This window comes from Nycticebus coucang, chromosome 5 (assembly GCF_027406575.1).
Source record: "Nycticebus coucang isolate mNycCou1 chromosome 5, mNycCou1.pri, whole genome shotgun sequence".
NCBI classification, from domain to species: domain Eukaryota; kingdom Metazoa; phylum Chordata; class Mammalia; order Primates; family Lorisidae; genus Nycticebus; species Nycticebus coucang.
Window position 1 is genome coordinate 85,632,947 of NC_069784.1, and position 26,529 is coordinate 85,659,475.

Genomic DNA, 26,529 nt, shown 5'->3' on the forward strand with positions numbered 1-26,529 from the left:
AGAGTGCATGTTAAAAGCATGCTTCATAACCTCTTTCATAGAGAAGGTGTTTTACTTTTTAAAGAAATATCATATCTGAGCCATTAGAGATGCCATTACTCTTTTTAAAAACCATAAGAGTAAAAAGGAGGCAGAATAGTTAGTCTCCTGGGCAACATTTGTTTCATCAGACACTCGGCGTGTTGCCTATTTTCTTCTCCCAAATGCATCTTTATGGCAGTTGTAGAAATGGCAGCTGATGACCTCTGATTGCTGATGCTCATTGCCCAGGCTGAGCATACAAGCCCTTCTTGCACGAGAACATATGTGGGAAACACTGAGTATTGTGAATTATTTATTTATGGTAAAATCCTGTTGAATTTCTGTGTTTTAAAAACATTCTGGTAGAACACATGTATTTGTAATCCTCTATATAAATACAGTCGGTGATTGCCAATTAAAAAAAATCTAGTAACTTTTAGGATTGTTCATATTCAATATAGAGCATCAGGCAATATCCTTAGTCTTTAACTTACAAATAAAAAACTCATCTGGCCTGCAGGAGCTGTTCCAGATATAGGGACTATGTATTCATCAGCTCCCCACTTTGACTGCGGGTGGGGCATTTTGTGGCTGAGACCGAGCCTGCCCCAGGCTCTATGCTCTCTCCACCATAGACCCTGTGTTTTGTAATAGCAGTCAGAACACCCTGAGTTCACAGCATATCTACGCAAAGTATATCATCAAATGTCATCCTCACATCATCCTTGTCAGAGGGGTGGATTGAGTATTATTGTGTCCATAATGGAACTGCATTTGTCACAAGCAGATTAATGATGTATTCAGGGCTACACAGGCAGTGAGTGGCAGAGATAGGACTGAATCTGGGTCATCCCTGCCATTGGGCTTCTCCTACAAAACCAGGAGGAGAATTCTTATGAGATGGGTGCAGTCATTAGGGTTTTGAGGGTATTTTTCTCTACTTTTTTAGAAAAATTAAACCTTTTATTTTAGAATACTTTTTTAGATTTACCAATAGGCTGCAAAGATATTGATAGCACAGAGTCCCCATATAGCCAGCATCAATTTTCTGCTATTGTTAACATCTTATATAAGATGGTGCATTTATCATAACTGATGAACTTAGATGATCACATTATTATTAACTAAAGTTCATACTTCATTCAGATTTCCTTCATTTTTACTTAATGTCCTTTTCCTCCTCCAGAATTCCCTTCAGGAGACCACTTTACCTTTAGCCATCCTGTCTCCTTAGGCTCCTCTCAGCTCTGACAGTTTTGAGAAGTACTGAATAGGCATTTTGTAAACGTCCTTTAATTGGGGTTTGTCTGATGTTTTCTTCGTGATTAGACTGAGATTATGGGTCTTGGAAGGCAGACCACGGAAGAAGGTGCCATTTTTATCACATCACATCAGGAGTACATGCTGTCAGCATGACTTGCTCTGTTGACGTTGAGACCTGGACCACCTGGCTGAGACAGTGTTGGGCCGTTTCTCCACTGAAGTGGCTGTCTCCCTGCCTTTTCATGCGGTACTCTTTGGTACATCTTCTTACAAGGCTCAGCTCATACTGCCTTGAAGTAGGATTATCTTTATAAATGATTTTAATTCTTCTGAATGGGAGACTTGCCTGCTCCAGTCATCATCCCGGCAAATCCTGCTGTACCATGCTTTCTGCTTTCGTATGTCTGCCAAGAGTTATACGGTGATGTGTGAGATTATGGCAGGACAAGATGGAGTCGTAGAAAGGATAGGTAAAAATCCTTACTAGTTCTGAATTCATAGACGTGGCTAAGAGAAGGTGGATGCTGCCTCTACACTAGTGGAGAAAGGGACCATAGAAAATAAAATAGCCTCCCAGGTGATTGACTGCCCTTGGAGAGCCAGCAAGGTTTGTTGCAAAGTACAGAGAGAGAGTGGTGTGGTAATAAATTATAGGTGTGAACTTTAATATAGGCAATATAATTATAGAAAGAGCAGTAAAATGTAGGAATTCAAGAAGAAACCACTGTCATAGTGAGCTTATGCATTCCCAGTATCGCCTGAAGATGAAACCGTCTCCCTATCTCCTCGATACAAAACCTGCCATTTAACCTGTTGTTGTTTTATACCAAGTCAAGGAGGGTCATGCGGTCATGCAGATGTTTGTCTTCTTGGATCTTTTTCTTTCTTTCTTTTTTTTTTTTTTTGGCCTTTGAAATTAAGGAGGCTTTTAAAGTGAGGAATTGGTTAGCCCTGTCTTCAGGTCACTGGGTTTGGGACCATCCATTCTGGTTCATGTTCTATATTGTGTCTCTTCTCTCTGCAGAATTCTATCCGGCACAACCTGTCTCTGCACAGCCGATTCATGCGGGTCCAGAATGAGGGAACCGGCAAGAGTTCTTGGTGGATAATCAACCCTGATGGGGGGAAGAGTGGGAAGGCCCCCCGGCGGCGGGCCGTCTCCATGGACAACAGCAACAAGTATACCAAGAGCCGTGGCCGTGCCGCCAAGAAGAAGGCAGCCCTGCAGACAGCCCCGGAGTCAGCCGATGACAGTCCCTCCCAGCTCTCTAAGTGGCCTGGCAGCCCCACGTCACGTAGCAGTGATGAGCTGGATGCGTGGACGGACTTCCGCTCCCGCACCAATTCCAACGCCAGCACAGTGAGTGGCCGTCTGTCGCCCATTCTGGCAAGCACAGAGTTGGATGACGTCCAGGATGATGATGCGCCTCTCTCCCCCATGCTCTACAGCAACTCAGCAAGCCTGTCCCCCTCTGTCAGCAAGCCGTGCACCGTGGAGCTGCCGCGGCTGACCGACATGGCGGGTACCATGAACCTGAACGACGGGCTGGCTGACAACCTCATGGATGACCTGCTGGATAACATCCCACTCCCGTCGTCCCAGCCGTCACCCACCGGGGGGCTCATGCAGCGGAGCTCTAGCTTCCCGTACACCACCAAGGGCTCAGGCCTGGGCTCTCCGACCAGCTCCTTTAACAGCACGGTGTTCGGACCTTCGTCCCTGAACTCCCTGCGCCAGTCTCCCATGCAGACCATCCAAGAGAACAAGCCAGCTACCTTCTCTTCCATGTCCCACTATGGGAACCAGACACTCCAGGACCTGCTCACCTCGGACTCACTCAGCCACAGTGATGTCATGATGACCCAGTCGGACCCCTTGATGTCTCAGGCCAGCACGGCAGTATCTGCCCAGAATTCCCGCCGGAACGTGATGCTTCGCAGTGACCCAATGATGTCCTTCGCCGCCCAGCCCAACCAGGGGAGTTTGGTCAATCAGAACTTGCTCCACCACCAGCACCAAACCCAGGGCGCTCTCGGTGGCAGCCGTGCCTTGTCGAATTCTGTCAGCAACATGGGCTTGAGTGACTCCAGCAGCCTTGGGTCAGCCAAACACCAGCAGCAGTCTCCTGTCAACCAGTCTATGCAAACCCTCTCAGACTCTCTCTCAGGCTCCTCCTTGTACTCAACTAGTGCAAACCTTCCCGTCATGGGCCATGAGAAGTTCCCCAGCGACTTGGACCTGGACATGTTCAATGGGAGCTTAGAATGTGACATGGAGTCTATTATCCGTAGTGAACTCATGGATGCTGATGGGTTGGATTTTAACTTTGATTCCCTCATCTCCACACAGAACGTTGTTGGTTTGAACGTGGGGAGCTTCACTGGTGCTAAGCAGGCCTCATCTCAGAGCTGGGTGCCAGGCTGAAGGATCACTGAGGAAGGGGAAGTGGGCAAAGCAGGTCAGTGCCCCGTGCTCTGGTGTACACATGACAAGACGGGGATGAAGGGAAAGTCTAGGGCAGCCTGTCTTCCGTTTACTTAAAACTTTATTCCACATGAGAGCCGTGGAGCAGTGGTGCACAGTACTGTGGCTCCCAACCAGCTCGTCTCAGTGTTTAACCTGCAAACCAAAGGAATTTTACTGCTAGTAAAAAGAACATGTGTTCATTCAAAGGTCTCATCCTTCTCTGTATTTAGTCATCCTCTGTGACCTGTGTCAAAGGTCCCCCTACCTGACAGGAGGAGATGAGAATAGAAGGCAAGAAAAGGGATGGATAGGCCATACTTCAGGGATAAGGCCCCGAGCCAAAGGACTTTCTTAGGACTCTCTGGTCCAACACTATCCTTTTTTTTTTGAGACAGTCTCATTCTGTTGCCCTGGGTAGAGTGCTGTGGTGTCACAGCTCACAACAACCTCCAACTCCTGGGCTTAAGCAATCCTCTTGCCTCAGCCTCCTGAGTAGCTGGGACTATAGGTGTGCACCAGCATGCCTGGCTAGTTTTTCTACTTTTTTAGTAGAGATGGAGTCTCACTCTTGCTCAGGTTGGTCTTGAACTCCTGAGCTCCAGCAATCCACCCGCCTTGGCCTCCCAGAGTGCTGGGATTACAGGTGTGAGCCACCATGCCTGGCACCAACACTATCTTTGTCGATCTTTGGTGTTACGGTTTTTTCATCTTTTTTTCCAGTAAAGTAACAGTTTATAAGCACTTCTAATTTAACTGAGGAATGTGTATTCTGAATTCTTTCACATATGAATATTTATGTCAGAAGGAAGATCTTTATCTTAGGTTATTCTTCATCTTAGCATTAAGCATCTTTATTAGCACTCAGGATCTAAGCATTTAGAAAAGCTAGAGAATTAAGTTGAAAATACAAATTTTCATTTGGGGGAGCACTTGGATACTTCTTCTTACTCCCCAGCCTATAAATGATGTCAGGTTTCAAACACATTGTGGCATGGGTTGTGGATCGTGACAGATTTTAAAAATTGTGGCCTTTTAAAGTTGTTGGCACCATAAAAATCAGGCAGTGTAATGTGTTAGGAAAAATATATGATTGGAATCAGGAATTGAGGGTACAGGCCCATTTCCACCACTTTCTGGCTGTCATTGTGGGTGTGTCATTAGGTCGTTGAGTCTCAAATTTCCAATTTTATAAAATGAATCTAGTAGCCCCTGCCACTTTACAAGGTTATAGCAAGAACCAAATGCACCAAAGTTTGTGAAAGTGCAGTGGGCTGAAATATTTATGGTGCAGTTAGGTATGTAGACAGATGAATAGAGAGGTGGTTCAGAAAGGTTAAGTAGTCTGTCCAAGGTCACAAAGCTGGACCATTTAAGGAATGGCTCTGGTTTAAGCCATTCCTTAAATGGCTTAAACCAGAGTAGCTGTGAACTGGAGCCTGGGTAGCAGATAATAGACAAGCTTGCCCTGAAACATTCCTCCTCAAGAAGCGAGATGAGTGGGATCTTCTGCAACAGGTTTGCACCCCGAGCGCTCCCCCATGTTAACAAGGCTTAGTTCTCTGCCCCAGCTCCTTTGTTTTGTATTGTTTTGTTTCCATAACAGCAAGCTGCTTACACACTTCTTTAAATGGTGTAAAAAGAAAGGGAATTCAAGGCCAAAAATCTTGGTCCTTGTCTAACCCTCTGCCATGGGGAAGGAATTACAAGGGTCTCCAGGGGAAGCTCACACCAGCTCATGGGTAGTTGTAGAAAGGGGAATGTCAGGAGTGGGCTAAAGCTTCCCAACTCGCCCTCAGAAAATACAGTCTGCACCCTTAAGATCTCTTCCAACTCTAAGTTCACTAAAAACCCAGAAGGCCATCTGAGTTCACTCATTTAATAGCTCTTGAGATGGTAAAAAAAATGAAAGGACTTTGATGCCAGCCACCCCAGTGCCATATCAGAACTTGGACTGGTGGAGATTTGACTTTAGAAATTTAGATATTTTTGGGTGGCGCCTGTGGTTCAGTGGGTAGGGTGCTGGCCCCATATACTGAGGGTGGCGGGTTCGAATCCAGCCCTGGCCAAAGTGTAAAAAAAATAGCCAGACGTTGGGCAGCGCCTGTGGCTCAGCCGGTTGGGCGCCGGCCCCATATGCTGAGGGTGGCAGGTTCAAACCCAGCCCCGGCCAAACTGCAACAAAAAAATAGCCGGGTGTTGTGGCGGGCGCCTGTAGTCCCAGCTACTTGGTAGGCTGAGTCAAGAGAATCGCCTAAGCCCAGGAGTTGGAGGTTGCTGTGAGCTGTGTGACGCCACGGCACTCTACTGAGGGCGATAAGGTGAGACTCTTGTCTCTACAAAAAAAAAAAAAAAAATAGCCAGACGGTGTGGCGGGCGCCTGTAGTCCCAGCTATTCGGGAGGCTGAAGCAAGAGAATTGCCTAAGCCCAGGAGTTGGAGGTTGCTGTGAGCTGTGATGCCACCACACTCTTCCCAAGGGTGATAAAATGAGCCTCTATCTTTAAAAAAAAAAAGAAAAAGAAATTTAGATACTTGGCTTTTAAAAGAATAGTTTATTTTCCTTGAGGGGAAGGAATGTGGAAGATTTGCCTTTAGAAATTTAGATACTTGGCTTTTACATGACTAAATGGTTTGCCTTCCCTTAAGAGGCTTTCAAAGACACAAGTAAGTTTCCATTTTTTTTAATGGCTGAATAGTATTCCATGGTATACATATACCACAGCTTGTTAATCCAAGACTTTACATCCTTCGTATTAACCTGGATGGAAGTGGAAGACATTATTCTTAGTAAAGCATCACAAGAATGGAGAAGCATGAATCCTATGTACTCAATTTTGATATGAGGACAATTAATGACAATTAAGGTTATGGGGGGGGAAGTAGAAAGAGGGACGGAGGGAGGTGGGTTGGGCCTTGGTGTGTGTCACACTTTATGGGGGCAAGACATGATTGCAAGAGGGACTTTACCTAACAATTGCAATCAGTGTAACCTGGCTTATTGTACCCTCAATGAATCCCCAACAATAAAAAAAAAAAAAGATAAAAAAATAATAATAATAAAAAAAATAAAATTGCATAAATAAAAAAAGACACAAGTTTAATTTGGGTGTAATTGTAAGGAGGTCACTTTCTAGTTCACTAGAAAGAATACATTCATTCAGGAGAAAAATGTACTATCAGTTTTTGTCTGAGTTTTCAAGAGTAAGTTTCCCTTTTATTTGAGTAGGAGACCTTTCTCGTGTGTACATAATTACAAAAGACTGTACAAAAATCTTTTAAGGGAGATTTAAATACTTCAGTTTTAAAACTTTATTTTATGAACTGTGATTTTGATAATAATAAATTACTACTTTAGGGACAGTGCGTTTCATTATTATGCCATAATGGAACCTTAGGCTGACTTCTCTTCAGAATATTTTGCAGGAGGTTGAGGGGATATTTACTCAGTTAAAAAGGAAAAGTCACCAAATTTTTCTGAAAGTAAAGTAGGTCAATATGACTATAGAGCAAGAGAAGAAACATGCTGAGGACAGTCCTTAGTCTGTTTCTGAGCTATGGGCGCTGAGGTGGGTGTCTTATTGGCTAATGTGACACAATCTAAGGCTCAGAAAATACAGTCACTGTACCCTTAAGATCTCTTCCAACTCTAAGTTCACTAAAAACCCAGGAAAAAATAGGTCATTTGTCTTCAGGTGCTTTCTTCCAAAAGCAGCAGCAGCAGCAACAGCTGGGCCTGGGACTAAAATACACCACTCTATAAAGAGCCGCTGGGCCCTGAGTGGCAGGTCCTTTTTTTCTTTCTCTCCTAGTAATAGATGGGGACCTTATTCTGTAATTCTTGATTTACTAGTTTTTATAACCTCTCTTTTGCTAGAATTCATAGCATTCATTTATTAAAGGATGAGAATCACTTAGTCATGAGTTATCGGAGAGTAATACCAGTGTTTCTGAAGGATAAAACTTGAATTGCCAATCCTGGATTGATTGAAGGCTTGTGTGTCAGAATGGCATTCTCTCCCCCTGCCCCCTTTCTAATGAAAGAAATCTGGGCCATAATTTTTTAAAAGTCTTTGTGTGGAATATTTGATTTGATTCCTTAGGGAAAATTAGTGGCCAAGAAGAGAAGGCCAGAGGTAGCAGTCCAAGAGTTCCGAGGTTGAAATTTTAAATTAATTTCTACTGGGCCTTCATTTGTATATATGCATCTATAATTAATTGGAGGTTCTGTCAGTCATTTGCATGTTCAGAAATGATCAGAAAGTAATACAGCCCAACGTAGTAACAAGCACTCATGAAGTTCATGTTGACTGATACACCTCAGGTGCTGCCTGTGTCCTGACAGCCTAAAGCCAAAGCACTCCCTGCTCAGCCCCAGTCAGGTTCTGGCCAGGCCACCCTGCTGGTTGGTGGGGTGCACCGTGGCAGGGAGCCCCTGCACATATTTCACAGTGCAGCCCAAGCAGTGAGATGTGAGCCACACAAACAAGGATTCACCTACTCCTAGAATCTGCATGCCTGACCTCATGACAGTCCTCTGTCACAGTCATGGAACCACCCCGGGTCTCTCAGTTCCCTTTTGATTTCCTTCCTCTGTTGTGTCAGTGTGATGGCAGATGCTGCGTGGCCACCTTCTGTGTCACCTGCATGCCCTGGTCATATCTTGTGTCCTGGATGAGTGGTTTGAACTGTTAATGCCCCTAAAAGAGCTGATTTGTGATTTCAGTTTCAGAATCACTTGGGAAAATTAGATTTGCCTCTCAAAATCTTATCTATCAGGAAAAGGAAGACTTAGAGACCCCTCTCTTCTGTACTTGGTAGCTAAACCCTCAGATGGGCTGGCAATACACCTGTACTTCCACCCGCCCTCGAAGGATCTAGGACATCCCAGCCTGCCCACTCCCATCATTCATCCTCCACCCTTATGCCCCAGTAAATGCAGGGAGGAGTCATACAGGATAGAGTCACACCCAGCGTACAGAGACGTGACATTCAGGTCATGGTGGGTACCTTTAAGCATTTCCTCATGGACTCTACAGTTCTCTTTTGTTCTTAAGTGGTGAATCACTTTATTAAAAACAGCAACTTGAAACTTAAGATAGAAGCACTCTTTCTTTGGGGTGAAGGACGTGTAGTGGGATGTACAGAAAGGATAGCAGAAGGTAAATTCTTTACTAAATACTTGAGAATTGGTTGAATGTTAAAATCGTGCCTTGTACTGATTTCATTTTACAAGAAATGGGAATTTAATCATTGGAAAATATTTTCCACATGCAAAAAAAGCATTAGAAATCCTAGGTCTTGTCGCATAAGCAGTGGTAGGTCTTGCCTATCTTCAGATAAAGTCTTAGCAAATGTAAGTCCAAGAAGCATTAGCAGTTAAAGGACATGGAGAATGCCATTAGCAAAGAGAGGGGCTATTCCAGAAGGGTGGTTCTTTCATTTATGCAGCCAACATTTACTGTGTGCTGTTCTATACTTCCAGTTTTCGAGGCTACCTGAGACATCAAGAAAATTTTGTTTCCCTCACCAAAATGTGTGTTGCTTGAGGGCAAATACCATGTCTAAGACAGTGCTCTTAAAATAGTAGGTGCTCTATAAGTATGATTAGATTTGAAGACTTTGCTCTGCTCTCAAGGAGTTCAGCGTGTTGGGAGCTCAGAGTTCATGAAAAAGCAGTCATTCCAGGCTCGATATGATTAGATGCCAGTTGAATGTTGTAAGAGTTCAGTCAAGGACAGCCTAGGAAGTGGGGCTGGAGGTGCTGTCTGAACGTGTGGGTGATTCACAGGGCAGGGAGAAGAGCTGAGCAGGGAGAGCATTCCCGATGCAGCAGAGGGTTGTTCAGAAGGGGCCGTGGGTCAGAAAGCATGAAGACCACAGGTCTTTGCCAACTAAGAGTTTTGGATATTACATTTAAGCAATCTTGAGTCCAGGGAAGATCCAAATGCCCCTTAAAGCCTTAAAATTTGTTCTTTAAAAGAACATAATCCAAAACTTTACATATTATTCTGTATGATTTGAAATCTTGGCAAGTTTGCTGTTGATAGTAAATCAGTGCCTACCATGATTCTGCCATGTCAGTCTCCATAGTCAACTCCAGATACTCGAAGAAGAATATTGATTAAAACGTCACTGCCCGGTGTAAAGGCAGATGGGGCATTCTTAACCTTCTTAAGTCTAAAGTTTAAACAGAAAAGCTGGTGCCTCTCAACAGGTGGCCACCACCAAGCTCTTTGTCCTTCAGCTGTGAAGTGCTGGGATGCTGGCTGCTCTCCTGGACTGTCTCCTTGTGACTTTTCAGCACAGCATGAAGGCTGGCTGGAAGGGCAGCCCATGTCACATCCAGGTTCTGAGGAGTCCTGGTGGCAAAGGCTTTTGAGGGGCCTGTCCCCAGCCTCCAAAGACAGTCTTCACCCACTGCCTTGAACAAGCCCAGGAATTTCTCAGGGGTAGCACAAAGCAGTCTTCACCTAAGTCAAGCTTTTCTCTTAAACAGAGGCTTTTTTTTTTTTTTTAAGTAGTATCAAGAGCCAATCTGCTATTGTCCTGAATATCACCTTTGCCATTAAAAGCCTCTCCTTCTGAGCCTTCCTATAACATCCTCACCTTCTCTATGAGTGCTTTCTTGCCCGTTAGAAAGCACCAGAGCCAATGAAGTAGGTTTCCTAGAAATCTGACTTGCCTTTAGGGAGGCTCTCAGCAGAGTGCAAGTCTGGCCCCTACCCTGGCCACAGCTTCTGTATCTGTTCTGTTTCCCTCACAAACTTCGTTGCCTAAAATGGTAGCATGGCCATTGATAGCATTTACCAAAATGGATTTTTACAGTGCTGTACCCCCTGAAGCCTCATCTCTGATAGACATAAAGGTTGTCCATTTGGCAGGGCCCCTGCCATCAGTGACCAGCAGGCTGGTTTCCATGAACTTCTTATCATTTATTCTAACCTAGAAGATGTTGAAAAATGACCAAATTAAACCAGAGCATGTTTTCCTGAACCTCATGAGTTTTCCTATGAAGATGAACTCCAAGGCCACTGCTGCCATTTTGGTGCTCCAAAATCAGACATAGCTGCTTCACCCCGGACCTGCAGAAGTGCTGTTTTTCCTGAGGTGAAGCCAACTACACAAGCCATGGTGGATGGTTGCAGGTGATGTGTCTTATGATGTGTCAGTGTCCTTCAGTCCTGGAGTGAAGCATAGATGGTGGTGGGCACAGGAGGTGTTTTCTTCTAATGTTTGAATGGAAACACTCAAGCTCTGAGACCTAAACCTATTCTCCAAGCTTCGCATCAGGCCTCTGTTCCTTTTCTAGCCTAAATGTTTCAGACTCAGTCCCCAATTTTCCCAAGGAGTTGCAGATTTGGCTTAAATTATCTTTACTTCTGAAGAGTAAAGTGGCATTTCACTTTACTTTTGTTTTTCAGGCAAACTTCAAACATCTTGTAGTTCTAGCTAGGAAAACAGCCAAACTTTACGGATTTGTGGATGTGAGGGCTTCACCTTATTATCTCTTTTTTCTTCCATGTCATGTATTTAGTATTGGGGTCCTGTTCCTTTCTTCTCTGCCAAGAAGATGAAAACACTGCTGAAAAATTTCTCACAGTAGAATTAAGTGGTGGGAGGACAGTGGTAGGAACATTGATGTTTTATCCCCAATTAAAGTTGATTGGGGTTCTTGGGTTTTCCGTAGAGTTTTTGGAGGCGTTTCCCTTTCTTAGAACATTATGTGATTTAGTGGTGATAATTAGGCAGAAACTTGTCTTCCCTACAGATGCCAAGATTATAGAGGGACTTACTCTCACCAGAGACCAGATGACAGCACCTGTAGATATTTTTAGAATGGGCCACCTCATTTATTTGGTCTCATTTCATTTTCCTTGCATTAACAACTGGTTTCAAACTTATTTATCAGGGCTGGTGGCATCTTCTCCCTACTAATGAAACTCACCAATGGGACAGGACATTTTTTTAATTTATTGTTAATTGGCAAATTGCCTAGAAACTGCAAAGTAACTGCTGTAATTCCAAGTTATGTGCTTGGTTTTCTTTCCAAAAGTTTTGCTTAACCTGATGTGTATCACCACATATCCGTGAACCTCAACACAGCTAACTAAAAGGTCATACTTTGTAAGAATGATGTGGGCCTCCTTTAACACGCTTGCATCATTGAATTCCCCTCTCCGTTGCTGGATTTCACTGCTTAATGTGCTCTCCCTACTCTTTCTGTCCTTGACTGAATCAAATAAATGTGCAAACATTGAGCCATATAAGAGCCATTAAAAATCTAAGACATCTCTTGATTATTTTTATTATCCCAGTCTTTGTTGTGGTAGTGATTCTGGTGTTTCTCTCAGAAGGATGATTGTATTTCTGTTCAACATTTATCTAGTTCTTTTCTGTTTTCACAGTATTTTACAGTTTGTTTTTCTTCTATCACAGAGAAAGCCTTTCTGTTCTGTGGAGTGGGGGGTTTCTTTAATAAACTTGTCCTCCCTAAGACCTGTCTATACCTGGGCCTCCACCTGCTCAAGCTGTAGGCATGGAGGCAGTTTCCCAAGCAGGCCTCCCCGGGAGGGCATTGCCTGGGGACCTCAGAGGAAGCTCCAGGACATAGTGTCACAGGTAGCCACAGCCTTCCTCTGCAGAAAGGCAAAGAGTGACGACTAGTCCATCTCCTCTTTCATGATGAAGCTCCCTGAAGATTCTGGGCCTTTGATGAGAGAAGGGATATTTGGTTTGGGGATTGTTGGTGGTGATTGTTGCCTCCTGCCCCTGGTTTCAGAGCTGACAGCCTGTTCTCCTCGGTGATGCCACTTGAAGGGGTTCGTAGGCGCCCTCTCCTCCTTCCCTCTTGTGTTGGCTCAGCCTCAATGTTAAAGCAAGCTGCACACTCTGCCTCTGTACTTAGGGAATGAAGTGTGTCACCTTACCATTGTGTACTGGCTTCCGTGGCTGAATAATTAACACCAAAGGGAATCCGGGGAGGGGCCTGAATTAGGTAATACTTTACAGGTTTTCCCTTGCCACTCACAGTGAGTCAGGACCGGGACCTGGGGACCATAACCCTTGATGACTAATTGCATACTGATGTTAGATTGTGATTTATTAAGGGTTATTGTAAAGGGAAAAGCTGATTCCCCTTTCAGGGGACTGTATCTGTGAAGCCCCTACCTGTTCATGCTTTAGAAGGAGGCCCAAGTAATCTACTAACCTAAATACCTCACAGATACTGAGATCCAGTATGTATATTACCTTTTTCTCCCTCTGATACCAACAAGCCATTATTTTATAGTCCAAGATAATACTATCTAATAGCCTTACAAAACAAAGAGTACTTCCAAAAAACCATCAGCCAGGGAAACTAAAATGCCAGAGATTAGGTGGGAAAAAGATAAGACCTTTTTTTCCTACTTCACTGTCTGTGCCTCCAATAAAAAAAATCTTTTAAGTTCTCCTGTTTGGAGCTATAACAAGGGTAAATATGACCCTTAGTAGGTAATACAATTAGTACTCAGTCCTGTTGTCTTTGTGGGTATTGATAGTGAAAGGTAAGATTGCCCGCAAGTACAGAGTCACAGAAAAGATGGGAGCCACTTAGATGTGAAAATTCCAAATGAACATGTAACTCCTCCAAAGGGAGGAGAAGCTGATGTGTGTTTTTCATTACTTAGTTACCTTGTCCGGAAAGAAAGATCTTAAGCGTTCTTGTTGTTTTACTACCACTTTCTATCCGTTTTCTTGGCATAAGAGCCATTGTTTTTTACTGCCAAACAGCACTGTCCACATAAACAAAAGATCTTATGTCTTGAGGTCTCTCATGTCAGTTCCACTAGTTACATTTATACTTTTTTTTTTTTTAATCCTTTAAGTTTTCTGGACTCGATGAGTCTGGTGAGACTCGTATAAACTCGTGCTCTAAGAGGACCTCTTTTGTCCCTTTTCATTGAAGACTGTTAGAGGTAAAATATTAATAATGTTAATTGTCATTGGGGTGTTTTGGGGAGTATTTGGCTGTAGGTAAGTGTTATATAATCTTTACTGTGTAAATTTTTAATATAAAAATCAAATTCCTGAGTCAGGCTCAGTGACATTCATCTATATTCCTAACGATTCAAGAAGCTGGGGCAGAAGGATCACTTGAGCCCAGGAGTTCAAATCCAACCTGAGTAACATAATGAAATCCTATCTCTTAAAAAATAAAATAAAATTCCTACTTGGAATTTGGCCCACTTAGACATGACTTATTCTTTTTTTTTTGTAGAGACAGAGTCTCACTTTATTGCCCTCGGTAGAGTGCTGTATCATCATAGCTTCACAGCAACCTCCAACTCCTGGGCTTACGCGATTCTCTTGCCTCAGCCTGCCGAGTAGCTGGGACTACAGGGGCCCGCCACAACGCCTGGCTAATTTTGTTGCAGTTTGGCCGGGGCAGGGTTTGAACCCATTACCCTTGGTATATGGGGCCGGTGCCCTACCCACTGAGCCATAGGTACTGCCCCGACATGACTTATTCTTTTTATGGTTGGGAGGATAGTAAGTTCACTTAGTCCACATAGCCAGTGGGGGGGAGAACCAGAGGAATATAGCTGGTCTGTTGAGGGCGATGCCTCCCTTTCCTTGGTTTAGCATGAAAGTTCCATCTTCCAGGAAACCCCTCAATACAGAAGAAAACCCCTCTGCACCTTGAACATCCCCAACTTAAGAGCCCACTAAAATACCCTAATTTGCCTTTGTAGGTCATCCAAAGCAAGTGATCCCATTTCCTTTAGACTTTTCAACTTTTTAGAATATTTTGTGGTAAGGATGAAATAGGAAATAAGGTAAGTAGGCTTCATGTTTTGTCCTTAGAATTTTAGGCTTTTGAACATGATGTAGCAAAACAGCTTTGCTGAGTGTGCTTTGGGCCCCGGGGTGGGGTGAGGAGGCAAGAGGCTGGCAAAGCTGGCCGTCAGGTGTCCACTCTTACTGTTGCCGTGCCCTTAATGATCCAGTTTTCTTTTCTCCTCCTTTAGACCCTCGAACTGACACAAGATCTACAGAGAAAACCCTTTGCCAAATCTGCTCTCAGCAAGTGGACAGTGATACCGTTTACAGCTTAACACCTTTGTGAATCCCGCGCCATTTTCGTAACCCAGCAGAGACTGTTAACGGCCCCTTACCCTGGGTGAAGCACTTACCCTTGGAACAGAACTCTATAAAGTATGCAAAAATCTTCCTTGTACAGGGGTGGCGAGCTGCTCCGCCGCACCCTGCCAGCACCGCCCCCCCTGGCTCAGAGCACACCGGGAGCCCCCATCGGCAATTCTGTGGTGTTTTAATATTGCGATGGTCTATGGGATGTTTCAAGTGTTGTTCTTGTGTTTGTTTTCTTTGACTTTGGGAGTTTTTCACATGCATTAACTTGCAATATTTTTCTGTTAAAATGTTAACCGTCCTTTCCACTGGCAAATTTAAATACAAATGTACTAGTTACCATGCCGGCTTCACAAGCTTTTGAGCCCATGGAACTCCATAAACTAGAGGGAGATTTTCTTTCTTCTTTTGTTTAGTAGTAAATTATCCTTTGCTAAAAACTGAACAACAGCACAGTTGTTTGCTCTGTACACCCGTCTAGGACTGATCCATGCAAAGGCAAAACCGGTGGAGCACAGCATCTGGCCCGGTGTGTCCCAGTTCTGAGTCGGGTGGTCTGTGGGTGGGACCCCAACACCTGGTCTGCGGTTGCCAGATCAGCAGGACCTGTGATCGCCTGTCAGTGTCCTCAGCTAATGTGAACAGTATTGGTCTGTTAGAACCAGGATCTTTTAAGGAAAGAAAGCAGCACAGCTGTCCACTCGTTGCCAAATGCCACTAAAGGGTTTAGTTTTAAGGAGAAAAGGAAAGGGGGAAAAAAGCCCTGTTTTGCTTTGCAGAAGGAAAGAATTTACAAGTGAGCATTAAGCTTTGCAGTGAGAAATGTGTGAAGAAAACAAACCCCAGTCAATACTAAGGCAGTTCTAATTCCACTGTTGTCCTAAATACGTATCCTTGATTATTTTCATCTTTGCTGTGTATAATCTGATCTGCTGAAAGCGTATGAGTGAGAGACAGTAGCATACAAACCGCATTTTTTAAATATAAGCTTAGGTTGTCATTGTACAAGTGACACAATGAAAGTACAAGATAAGGCTATTTAACTTTTTTTTTTTTCTGCTTCTATGGATTTTATTCTGTTTCATTTTCACAAAGTTATGGTGCTGTATAGGTGCTTTCTGTTTAACCTGGAAAGTGTGATTTATATTTGTTACCCTCCTTGGTAGACAGGACAGTTGGGAACACCATTGGTACATAGGAAACTGGTGTGACAGTGCTCTGATCAGCACAGCATAGACATACTTCTCCAAAGCGATATATGAAGGCTCTTTTCTTTGCATAAAAAGCATTAGGCATATAAATGTATAAATATATTTTTATCATGTACAGTAGTACAAAAATGGAACCTTATGCATGGGTGTTAGGATTACAGGCTAGTATTTCAGCACAGACTTCCCTGCTTGAGTTTTCGCTGATGCTTGCACCGTGACATGGGCACCAACACAGACGTGCCACCCAACCCCACCTCCCTACCCCCTGCTCCCACCACCAGCCTCCAGGAGTACCCTTGTGCACCTTTGCTTTATAACTCCTCTGAGGGGGATATTGGTGGTGATCACAGCTCCTAGCATACTGAGAGTTCCATTTGGTATTGTCACATGTCTCTCCTGCCTCGCTTGGGTCGTCATGTTTGAGCGATGGCCCTGTTGATTTCACCCTGCCTTTCACTGAATCTGTACATTGTTGTGCAATTGTGGTTATAGTAGACCTGTAGCACACCGCCTTTTCTGAACTGCTACATGTTTATAATCATTTTAAAAGTATGTATAATTTTTAAAAATCTATATTCTATTCATGTGGTCTGCTTGTCAGTTACCAGACTCACTGTATTCCTTGATGATGATGCTAGCCACTTCCTTGATCCTTTAGGAGTCTGCTTACACAAGAACTGTCCTGTGTCAGTGGAAGAGGGCTGCCTCTCTGGCCTCCTGAGTGCTGCTGCCTGGGCGGGGATGCCTTGCAGAGTCTGACAGCAGCTGGTTGCGAGGGCAGCAGGGGAATGGGGGGGAGGGGTGCCAAATACAAAGGAAACTCCAGAGGGCTTCCAGTGTGAGGGCCCTGAGAACTTCTCTGCAGGGTTCAAAGAAACAGCAAACAAAGTAGCTACAGGTGTATAGACTCTGAGAATGAAAACGGCAACCCTCCACTGTGTTTCAGCTTTAAATGTCGCATTCCTTTCAGACATGTGGCATCTCGTTCGTTCTCTTCTTTTCCAGTGTTTGTTAGATTTCAGGCAGAATGTCTTACAAATGTCCTAAAACCAGATTATACTTTAATCTAAAACAGCTGAAGAGGGGACAGAGGAAGTATGAGGGCAGGGCAGCCACAGGTCAGGAATATGGGCAGTGTGTGCTTTGATGTTTTTTGTTGACTTTGTTTTCTTTTATAAATAACTCAGCATCTACAGGTACAATGTTGTGGAGAGCTGAGACAGTACAGCTGTGGCAGCATGGGACCTGCCAACCCCAGGAGAGAGTTCAGGCAAGAATCGAATAGCTGGGCCTGTTCACAGTCACTGTGCCTCACCCTCAGCTGGCCGCCCAGAGAGGCCAGGCTCCCTCAGACTAGCCAGGGTCTAAGGTGGTCAGACTGGGCAGAGGTGCTACCTGAGCCCCTGTCCCTCATTGAGACCTGCTTTCAGTCTGGGCCAGCTGTTGGCCACCACATCACATTCTGAGTGTCATGGTTCCCACATCTCAGCAGGATACTTAGTAGCCTCAGGGGGCCTATTTGAACTGTCCGAGGCTACCCTTAGCCTCTAAATAAGCCACTCTAGGGAGCCGCCTACTTTTTGATGGGAAATTAGAAGAGTAATATTGAAAACAAGACCTGCACTCTGGGGCCGTCATTCTCTTCAGGGCTCCAGAACCTGATACTTTTTACCAAAGCTAGAAAAGAGCTTTATCACAAGCCTTCACTGTCCTGGCATGAGAACCGACCGCCAGGTTCAGCATACCCCATTAACTGTGAATGAATCTGAGGGTTGGTTTCCTTAATCGCATCCTCTGCAATGTAGTGATTGCTGAAACACATTTTTTTTATAATTTTTCAGAAGTTTGTCACTCCTGTTAATGGGAGGGTCATGCACACACGTGTCGTACAAGGCGGACTTCGTATTTGTGTTTGGTGTTGACTCTTAGCATTGTGTGTGTTGCTTCTGCACCCCGAGGGGAGGACATCATGGCTCGCTACTCAGGACAGGGTGTATCCCTCCGAGGGGGTGATTTCAGGTGGCTTCCAAACTTGCACATAGTTTACGGATGGCAGGGACAGACTTTGCCTCTACCTTATGAACCCCGCTTAAAAAATAGCCTTTGAATCTCTTGGAAGAGACCATCAAGAATAAAGCAGTCAAAAAACAAGTCATGGTTCCACATGTTGGTGCCAAGGGCTGGTGAGAGGAAATAAAAATGTTAGCCTTTCTCATTCAAAAAGCAAAAAGAAAACCCTGACAGCTCTGAAATCTGATTCTTTTTGTTGTTGTAGTTTGGCCGGGCCGGGTTTGAACCCGCTACCCTCAGTATGTGGGGCCGGCCCCCTACTCACTGAGCCACAGGTGTCACCCTGAACTCTGATTTTCTTTTCTTCCTGTATTTGGGGAACATTGAATGATTAGGCATAATGATTTTTTTAAAAATATATTACAATTTTTTTCTAGAAAGGCAATCACTAGTAAAGAGGTATAAAAAAGCCATCCTCTCCTGGAAACTGGGGAGGCAGAGTGCCACAGGGGACAGTGAATTCTTGTGGGGTGAGGCCCATCTAACAAGATCTTAAAGCAGTAACTGAAAAGAGTATATTATGTTTGACCTAAATCTTAAGTGGATAATACTTTATGTAGTTTGAATGGAATATTTTCCTCTAGTTTTACTCGTGTGTATTTTTCTTTGATGAATGATTGGTTATGAGGCCTCTGCCACACTCCAGAAATACTTGTGCGGCTGCTTTGAAAAACTATATGTCTGGTCAATTATTTCTCTAAAATTATCTCATTGCCTGGCAATCAGTCTTCTCTTATATACTTGTCCCAGCACATTATGTACACAGGAAATGTAAACAGATGTGAAGGAGGACCAGAAAAATTAGTTAATATTTTTTAAAATGTATTATACATTTTGGCTACACATGTTTAACTTTTTTTTAAGAAAAGTTGCATGAATGGAAAAAAAAATCTGTATACAGTATCTGTAAAACTGTAGTATCTGTTTCAGTTCCTTGCTCATACCCCATAAACTAGAATATGGTGCATGGCCGTATTTAAACCCCCAAGAGCCAAGCAGTTTGTACTTGGGCTTGAAGCACCTCATCCTTTTTTCAGAGTGAACACTATCAGATTGCATTCTCACTGAGGATTCCGTCTAACCATATGTTGCCACGAATTAACTCTGCCGCCTTTCTTCTTAAGGATCAAAACCAGTTTGATTTGGGAATATTCCCCTTTCCAAATGGAAATAGCAGTACTTACTTTCCTTGGTGTTTGTAGATATTGCCTTGTGTATTCCATTTAAAACCGTAATCTAGTTTGTAAAAGAGATGGTGACGCATGTAAATAAAGCATCAATGACACTCTGTCTTACTCCAGGAAGTCCTTTTGTTCTCCCTCCCCCATTATTAACCCTAGGAATAAAATGGCTGCATTTACCTCAAGGTCTTCCCGTGGAATTACTTCACCGGCTGGGAGGGGCACCAAGCTGAGAGACTCTATCCTGAGACCTCTAAACCAAATGAACCTGGTGCTGTTCTTGGGCCCACTTGAGACCTCCACGGGCAGCGGACGATGTAATAAAAACCAGGTTCATGGGCTTGTCTGTGGTGGCTGTCAGCCACTTGTGTGCCCAGAGTCGGTTCCCTGGGAGGAGCTGTTACAGAGAGAGGCAGGATGACAACTGCCTTCAGCAAACGTCGGAGATTTGAACCTAATGAGGTCCCCTTATTTATTTGAGTCCAGCAAATGAACCTCAGTTGTCAACAGGCCCTCCTGTATAGCGAAAGTCAAACACAGTACTTGAAGCTTCTAGTACAACAGCATAAATATTTCCTCTGTGTGTACATTCAGAGCCACCTCAGTTACGTTGGGGAACTAACTCCACCCTATTGTAAAACTATTCTTGGTAGCCTGGGTTGTGTTTTTCATTGTACCAAACCTATAAAAAGTATCTGGCTTATAGAAGAAGGATGATCTGGTTTAAGGTCTCACACACTATTGGGCTCATATTTCGGATCAAGAAAGTGGAAGATCACGATGGGAGGCCAAGGCGGGTGGATTGCCTGAGCTCGCCAGCCTGAGCCCGAGAGAGACCCACCTCTAAAAATAGCCAGGCGTTGTGGTGGGCACCTATAGTCCCAGCTACTCAGGAGGTTGAGACAAGAGAATCACTAGAGCCCAAGAGTTTGAGGTTGCTGTGAGCTATGACACCATGCACTCTACCAAGGGTGACAAAGTGAGGCTCTGTCTCAAAAAAAAGAAAAGGAAGTGAAGATTTTAAAGTCGACTACTTGAGGTAAATTCTGTATTGGTGAAGAGTCATGCTTTCCTAAGTTTTTCTTTAGCTTTTTTTTTTAATTACTATAAAAGCAAAACCTCTCCATGTTCTTTTTTTTTTTTTTTTTTGCAGTTTTTGCCCGGGGCTGGGCTTGAACCCAACACCTCCAGCATATGGGGCTGGCACCCTACTCCTTTGAGCCACAGGCACCGCCCCAAAACCTCAGCATCTTCTAATGCCAAAGCCTATTACTAGTGGGATGGATCTGTCACTTGAGTGCATCCCAATTTTGGTTCTGTCCCCCAAAGGATTAAAGATGGGAATCTAATAGCACTTATCATAAGATTCTTGGTACAGAATTTTCCAAAATCAGGTAAAAATGCAGTCAGAAATTAGTTAAAGTTAATTTGATGATCAACAGTTATTAAGCCCCTCTCAGAGTGGCAGGAGGCCAGACCTTGTGATACCACCAGGGCCAGTGTGCCTGCCCCACCCAGGCATGAAGGGCCGGTTCTTGCTGACTCCCTGCTTCAGATTTTTGTTTAAAAGAGGACAGATTTGAACTAATCTCTAAAATGCTTTAAGGACTTGATTTTGCAAATACTCAAGTCATGAGGGCAAAGCTTTAAGCCGGAAAATGTTACTTTGGCATGTAGTGGCCAAGTCACCCATCTCACAGCTGGAATACAGGGGTCAAAGGTGAGGAGGGTAGAATCCATAGCCACTAGTGCCAGACACACAGTTACTCACGACCACTCCTCTGAGACATGGAAAGGGGGGAGTGGCAGTAGGGTACCAGCCCACTGGTGCCCCAAGTGCCTCCGGTCCAGGGAATAGGTTGGGGTGTGCATTTAAGGCAGCGGTTCTCAATCTGTGGGTTGAACCCACGCGAACTGTATTAAAGGGCGGCAGCATTAGGAAGGTTGAAAACCACTGATTTAAGGTATGAGGGGCCCACTTCAGTGCGGCTTTTATCACTGTCAAAGGGAAGTAATGGGCTCAGAGGACCGGCCACATTTGGAGCTGGAAGGAAAGAATCTTTTCACATGAATTTTCTTCATTCAAAAATTAGGAAGACCATCAGCAATTTTTAAGACCCCAAGAAAAGTGAGTCTTGAGTGTGTGTGTGTGTGTGTGTGTGTGTGTGTGTCTATCACACAGAACGGCTTGGAAATGTGTTTTCCTGCCTTCTCTGAGGACCTGCTAGAAACTCACTACAGACATCCCCACTTCCACTCAAGGAAGAGACGTCTCAATGCCCTTCTTGTACTGACAGCATCTTCTCTGCAAATCCTACATTCGCACATCCACCATGCCAGGCAGTGCTTGTCCCAGTGAGACGGGCTCCAGGGGCTGGCCTGAAATAAGCAGGCTGCTGGCGTGCCCTCTGGTGAGTGAATCCCACGAACGTCGTAAGAGTAGGATGGAGGAACACAGGAAGCTGACACTTGAGCTGAAAGCTGAATGGATCAGACTTTGGAACCCAACTGATCCTGCAAGTATCAAGCAGCAGGGCAAAGCCTTAAGCCAACAAATGTTACTTTGACCTACGCAGGTCAGTCAAGTCCCCCATACCACCCAGCAGAGGCAGAAGAATCCCAAAGACAAAGACAGGAGACAGTGTAGGTTTTGGAATATGCCTAGGAAGCAGTGAGTTGTGTGTTTGGGGCTTAAAGAACTCAAAGGAGACAGGCAAGAAAGAAGGCTGCCAGACAGTTCCAGACCATGTGGCTGAGACTTTCGATTGGGTACGGGAAACCAGCAAGGCAGTGGCCTGATCCGAGCTGGCCTTTGGAAAGGGCCTTGAGTCACACTGTGGGAGGTAGATTCTAGAAGAAGGACGTTGAGGAAATGAGAAGCCACAGTAATTCTAGACTCCCCTGGAGAATGATACTTGTATGGCCCGCCAGAAAGGGAGAGGAAGCTGCTCAGGGCTCTCACAGCCACAGGCCCTGGGATGCTACCCGGCTGGCTGAGGGACAGGAGCTCAGAACCCTGTGCCTATCCAGCTGGAAAGCTCTGATCTGAAAGAAATCACAGGAAACTTGGTGACTTGGTAATGGATACGTCTCCAGGAGGGAAGCAAGGGAGTTGGGATTTCAGCTCTTCCCCTTGTGGACTATTTTAACTTGCCAGAGTGGGAGTGCATTACATTTGTAGAGATAAATATAGCTTCTAAAGAGCCAGCCATCGTAGGGAGAGTGGCCTTGAGTGCTCCTCGTCTGACACTGGAGGGAACTGGAATCAGGTGGGGGAAGGGCATGGGGAGTAGAGTGGAGGCAGTGAGATGATTACACCTGATTTAAGGACTCTGATAAGTGAATAGAGTCATTGCTGATTTACATCTTCATAACTTCGAGTTTCCTTAACTTCCTATTAACAGCTTGAATTTCATAGTATAAGAAGGACCTAAGCAGAACAACGGAACATTACCCATCTCTTGAAAGAATAGTTACGAAAACTTCTCCTATACACAGAAAACACTCATTTTGGATACACGGCTAGAAAGGTAATTATCTCTTGCTCTTATAGTGTAACCTTATATATTAATATAAGAAAAGTAAAAAGCAGAATAGTGGCAAGTACCAGTATAAAACTATGGCTGGGGAGAAGTACTAAAAGGTAAAATGTAAAAATAGAAATAATCATTGTGTCCTGGACACTTTTGGCCTCATCACTGGACTCGGGCCCTTGTTGTTGGCACCAAAGTCAGAGAGCATCTGAGCCACCGGTTGCTTGAGCCCTGGTTGGTGGGAGAGAGGGATCGGGAACACGTGGCCCTCTTCAGTAGGGGAGGAGGCGTCCTTCCTCCCACCAAAATGCACCCAATAGGTAACCCCCCTGGTAGGAAGGAGGTTCTCATGCTGGGACACGCCTCCAAAAGACAAATGTCCATTTAGTAGGGCAATTGGGATATGGAATTTTTTTTTGGTCAAAATGTTCTTCAAGAGAAAAACACAATTAAGTTCAAGAAGGGGGTGAGGGGGGATGGAACTTGGTAAGCTCCCACCTAACAGGTATAACATAAGGGTATATGGCGCACCTCCACGGTGAAAGGCTCAACTACAACTCAGACATTACCTCACACACGCAAACAACGTAACCTCATCATAAGTACCTTATATGAATCTTCATTTTGTAGCAACATTTTTAAATGAATATTTTTAATTAATATTTTCAAAGGGAATGCATTCATTCACATGATTGAAAAGTGAGAAAGCGGCCGCGCCTGTGGCTCAGTTGGTAAGGCGCCGGCCCCATATACCGAGGGTGACGGGTTCAAACCCGGCCCCGGCCAAACTGCAACCAAAAAATAGCCGGGCATTGTGGCGGGTGCCTGTAGTCCCAGCTACTCGGGAGGCTGAGGCAAGAGAATCGCTTAAGTCCAGGAGTTGGAGTTTGTTGTGAGCTATGTGAGGCCACAGCACTCTACTGAGGGCCATAAAGTGAGACTCTGTCTCTACAAAAAAAAAAAAGAAAGAAAAGCGAGAAAGCATGAAGAAAAGATACGCCTACTTCTTCCCTCTTCCAAGTTTCCTGTGTATCCCTCCAGATTTCTTATGTACCTACAAGGACCCTCTTTTTATTATACAAAAAGTACAGTATATACACTGTTGGGCATCTTGCTTTTCTAGTGTTTTCCTCACACATGGAGGAGATATCAGTACATAGAAAGCTTCCTCATTCTTTTTTATAGATACAGAGTATTCCATTTTATTAATGTATCCTACTTGATTTAACCAATAGTCCACTGGTTAAATTGGATTATTTCTAAAAGTTTGTTCTTACCACAACACTACGACCTTATGCATGTATTATTTCATGCATGTGCAAGAATCTCCATAGGATTAATGCTCAAATGTAGAATTTGGGGTCAAAGGGTATACACATTTGTAATTTTGATAGAGGTGGGCCAGATTGTCCTGCAATGTACAAATTCACACCACCAGCAATAACCATGTCTGAGAATCCCTGGTTGCCCATAGTCTCATATATTTGATATTTTAAAAATAAATTACAAATCTGTTTTTCCCCTTCCTCTCTCCAAACTTTTTTGTTTTAGGTCCACACCTAAGGGAAGGAGAACCTGGACTGGGCCGAGTGAAGGGCGAAGGGTGGGAAGGAGGAGGAGGGAGGGACAGGGAGCCCTGGCACTCAGGTGATTTCCATATACTGGGGAGTCATGGCCAGCAACCTGTCCATCCAGTCTGGCCACAGGCTCCGCCCATCACACCACCAGCCTGGACCGCCCAGCCTTGGGTCAGTGGCCTGACCTCACAGCTGCGCTCCCTCACCTCCCAGAATTCCAGAGGGGAGCTGTCAACCCTAAGGAAACAAGTCTGGTCTCTTTGGCCCCAAACCGCACACCCAGACCTATTCATAGTGAGATTGCACAACCAGCTGGAGGCCAGCCCAGCTGGGCATGGGAGAGCAGCACGCTCCGGAGCCAGGTTCTGGCCCCCAGGCACCCCAGGGCGAGGCTGTGCCCATGGCTCTGGGGCCTCCAGGGTTTCACTGGCTCCCCCCAAGTGGGAGAACTTGTTCTTCTTAAGGAGACACTAACACCTTCCCACTGTCCCACCATGCAGGCTGGCACAGGGGTTGGGGGCTCTGGTTAGTGCACTCAGAAATCAGGTGGCAGGCTTTTATAAAAGAGGAAGCTGAGTCACCGGGTAAGCGCCTTACGTCTGTGTGGGCAGCTGGTGACATGGGGGAGAGAGAAGAAATCAGCTTGGGAATGGGGCAGACCTGGAACTGAACCAGCTGAACAATGATGTGGGAGTCGGTTCACTTCTCAGGTCTGTATTCTTGTTTGTGAAATGGAAACAAGGTTGGCTGTCTGCAGAGGTGGGAGGATCACGAGCAAGCTGCCCAGGAGGCATCCACAGCACACTTCAAGTCAGGAGCCAGCTCCATCAAGGTCCTCCCCTCTCCAGACACATCTCCCTGGCCCACACTCCGTGGGTGGTGGTTTTTTTCTTTCTTTTTTTTATCATATAAAAACATACAACAAAATTAATCTGATATTAGTGAACCCCATCAGTATAATTAGATTGCAGCATGGTAATTAAGAATAAAAGCTAACCCACTTGTGAGGTTTCTCTGCTCTCTTTTTCTTTGATGTTCTTCAGGATCTGTTGGCAGCAGCCACACTCACAGGCGGCTTCCTCCACACTGGTACCATAGAATCATTGTCATTATCATGAAGGATTCAAATGTCTCAGAGAGGGTTGGAAGACTTGTTTCTAGTCCTGGCTCTGCCACCCAAAGCTGTGTGGCCTTGAGTGAGTCACTTCCCTCTCTAAGACCCTCAGTTTCCTCATCTTCAAAGCCCACTTCATGAACATTCCATGCTTCCCAGAAATGGAGCACACACTTGACAAACCACAGAGCAAGTGTCAGAACCACAGACGCTGCTTTGAGTCAGGAAGGTGGGGAATGCTAATACACTCATTTTCCAGAAGGGAAACTGAGGCAGATCCAAAACGGGTCTGAAGACTCACTGTTCCTTGCAGCCATCTGCCCTTCTGTCCTGGGTCTCCAAAGCCAACGCTTAGGCCCTGGGGCCCTGGGGGTAGAGTTAGGGAGACGATGCATCCTAAAGAAGTGGGAAAAGAAATGGAGAAAGGGAAGAGGATGAAGAGGGCAGAAGAGAGAAAGGGGGACTTGGGGGTGGATGGAGTGGGAGAGAGTGGCATTTCAGAGGAGGTGGTGCGTCCTGCACAGATGTCGGTGTTCTCACCGCCTGGTGTTACATTGGCTCTCTCAGGTTTCTTTCCCAAAGAAGAAAAATGATACGGGGGCCCATGGTGGCCCAGCTGGAAGGAAGGTCTGTCTGACACAGACAGGAGAGCAGGGTGATTTGCTGCTAGTTTGAAGGGGCAGGGGATGGCGTCAGCTTGGGACCCACCCATGTAATGAAGGGACACTGTCTCATGGTGTGTGTGTGTGTGTGTGTGTGTGTGTGTGTGTGTGTGTGTGTGTGTGTGTGTGACAAAGAGAAAAGCCCTCTGATTTTTCTGTCTCTTGGGTAGACCCAGATAGCATTTCCCTAACGTATCTCTTCCTGCCCAGGGCACTGTTGTGGCCCTGCCAGGTGTTTGGAGAAGAACTTAATTAAAGAGGACCTACCAGGGTGGTTTGAAGCTTTAATTGCTGTGTTTGT

The 26,529-nt window shown here is 44.9% G+C and overlaps 1 protein-coding gene and 1 long non-coding RNA gene across 3 annotated transcripts in view; both read left to right on the forward strand.

The window, feature by feature from the left end:
- Window positions 1-19,450, forward strand: part of FOXO3 (forkhead box O3) — a 116,031-nt gene extending 96,581 nt beyond the window's left edge. For both annotated transcript variants that reach the window (XM_053590552.1, XM_053590553.1), the window contains 2 exons: window positions 2,309-3,743; window positions 14,760-19,450. In XM_053590552.1, the coding sequence (XP_053446527.1) occupies window positions 2,309-3,709 (1,401 nt within the window). In that variant the 3' untranslated portion in view covers window positions 3,710-3,743; window positions 14,760-19,450. The remainder of the gene's footprint in view (window positions 1-2,308; window positions 3,744-14,759) is intronic.
- Window positions 19,451-22,156: 2,706 nt separating this feature from the next.
- LOC128586510 (uncharacterized) lies at window positions 22,157-25,429 on the forward strand. Its single transcript, XR_008380246.1, has 3 exons — window positions 22,157-22,419; window positions 22,747-22,872; window positions 24,427-25,429. It is a non-coding gene; the product is annotated as an uncharacterized LOC128586510 (long non-coding RNA).
- The last annotated feature ends 1,100 nt before the right edge of the window (window positions 25,430-26,529 follow it).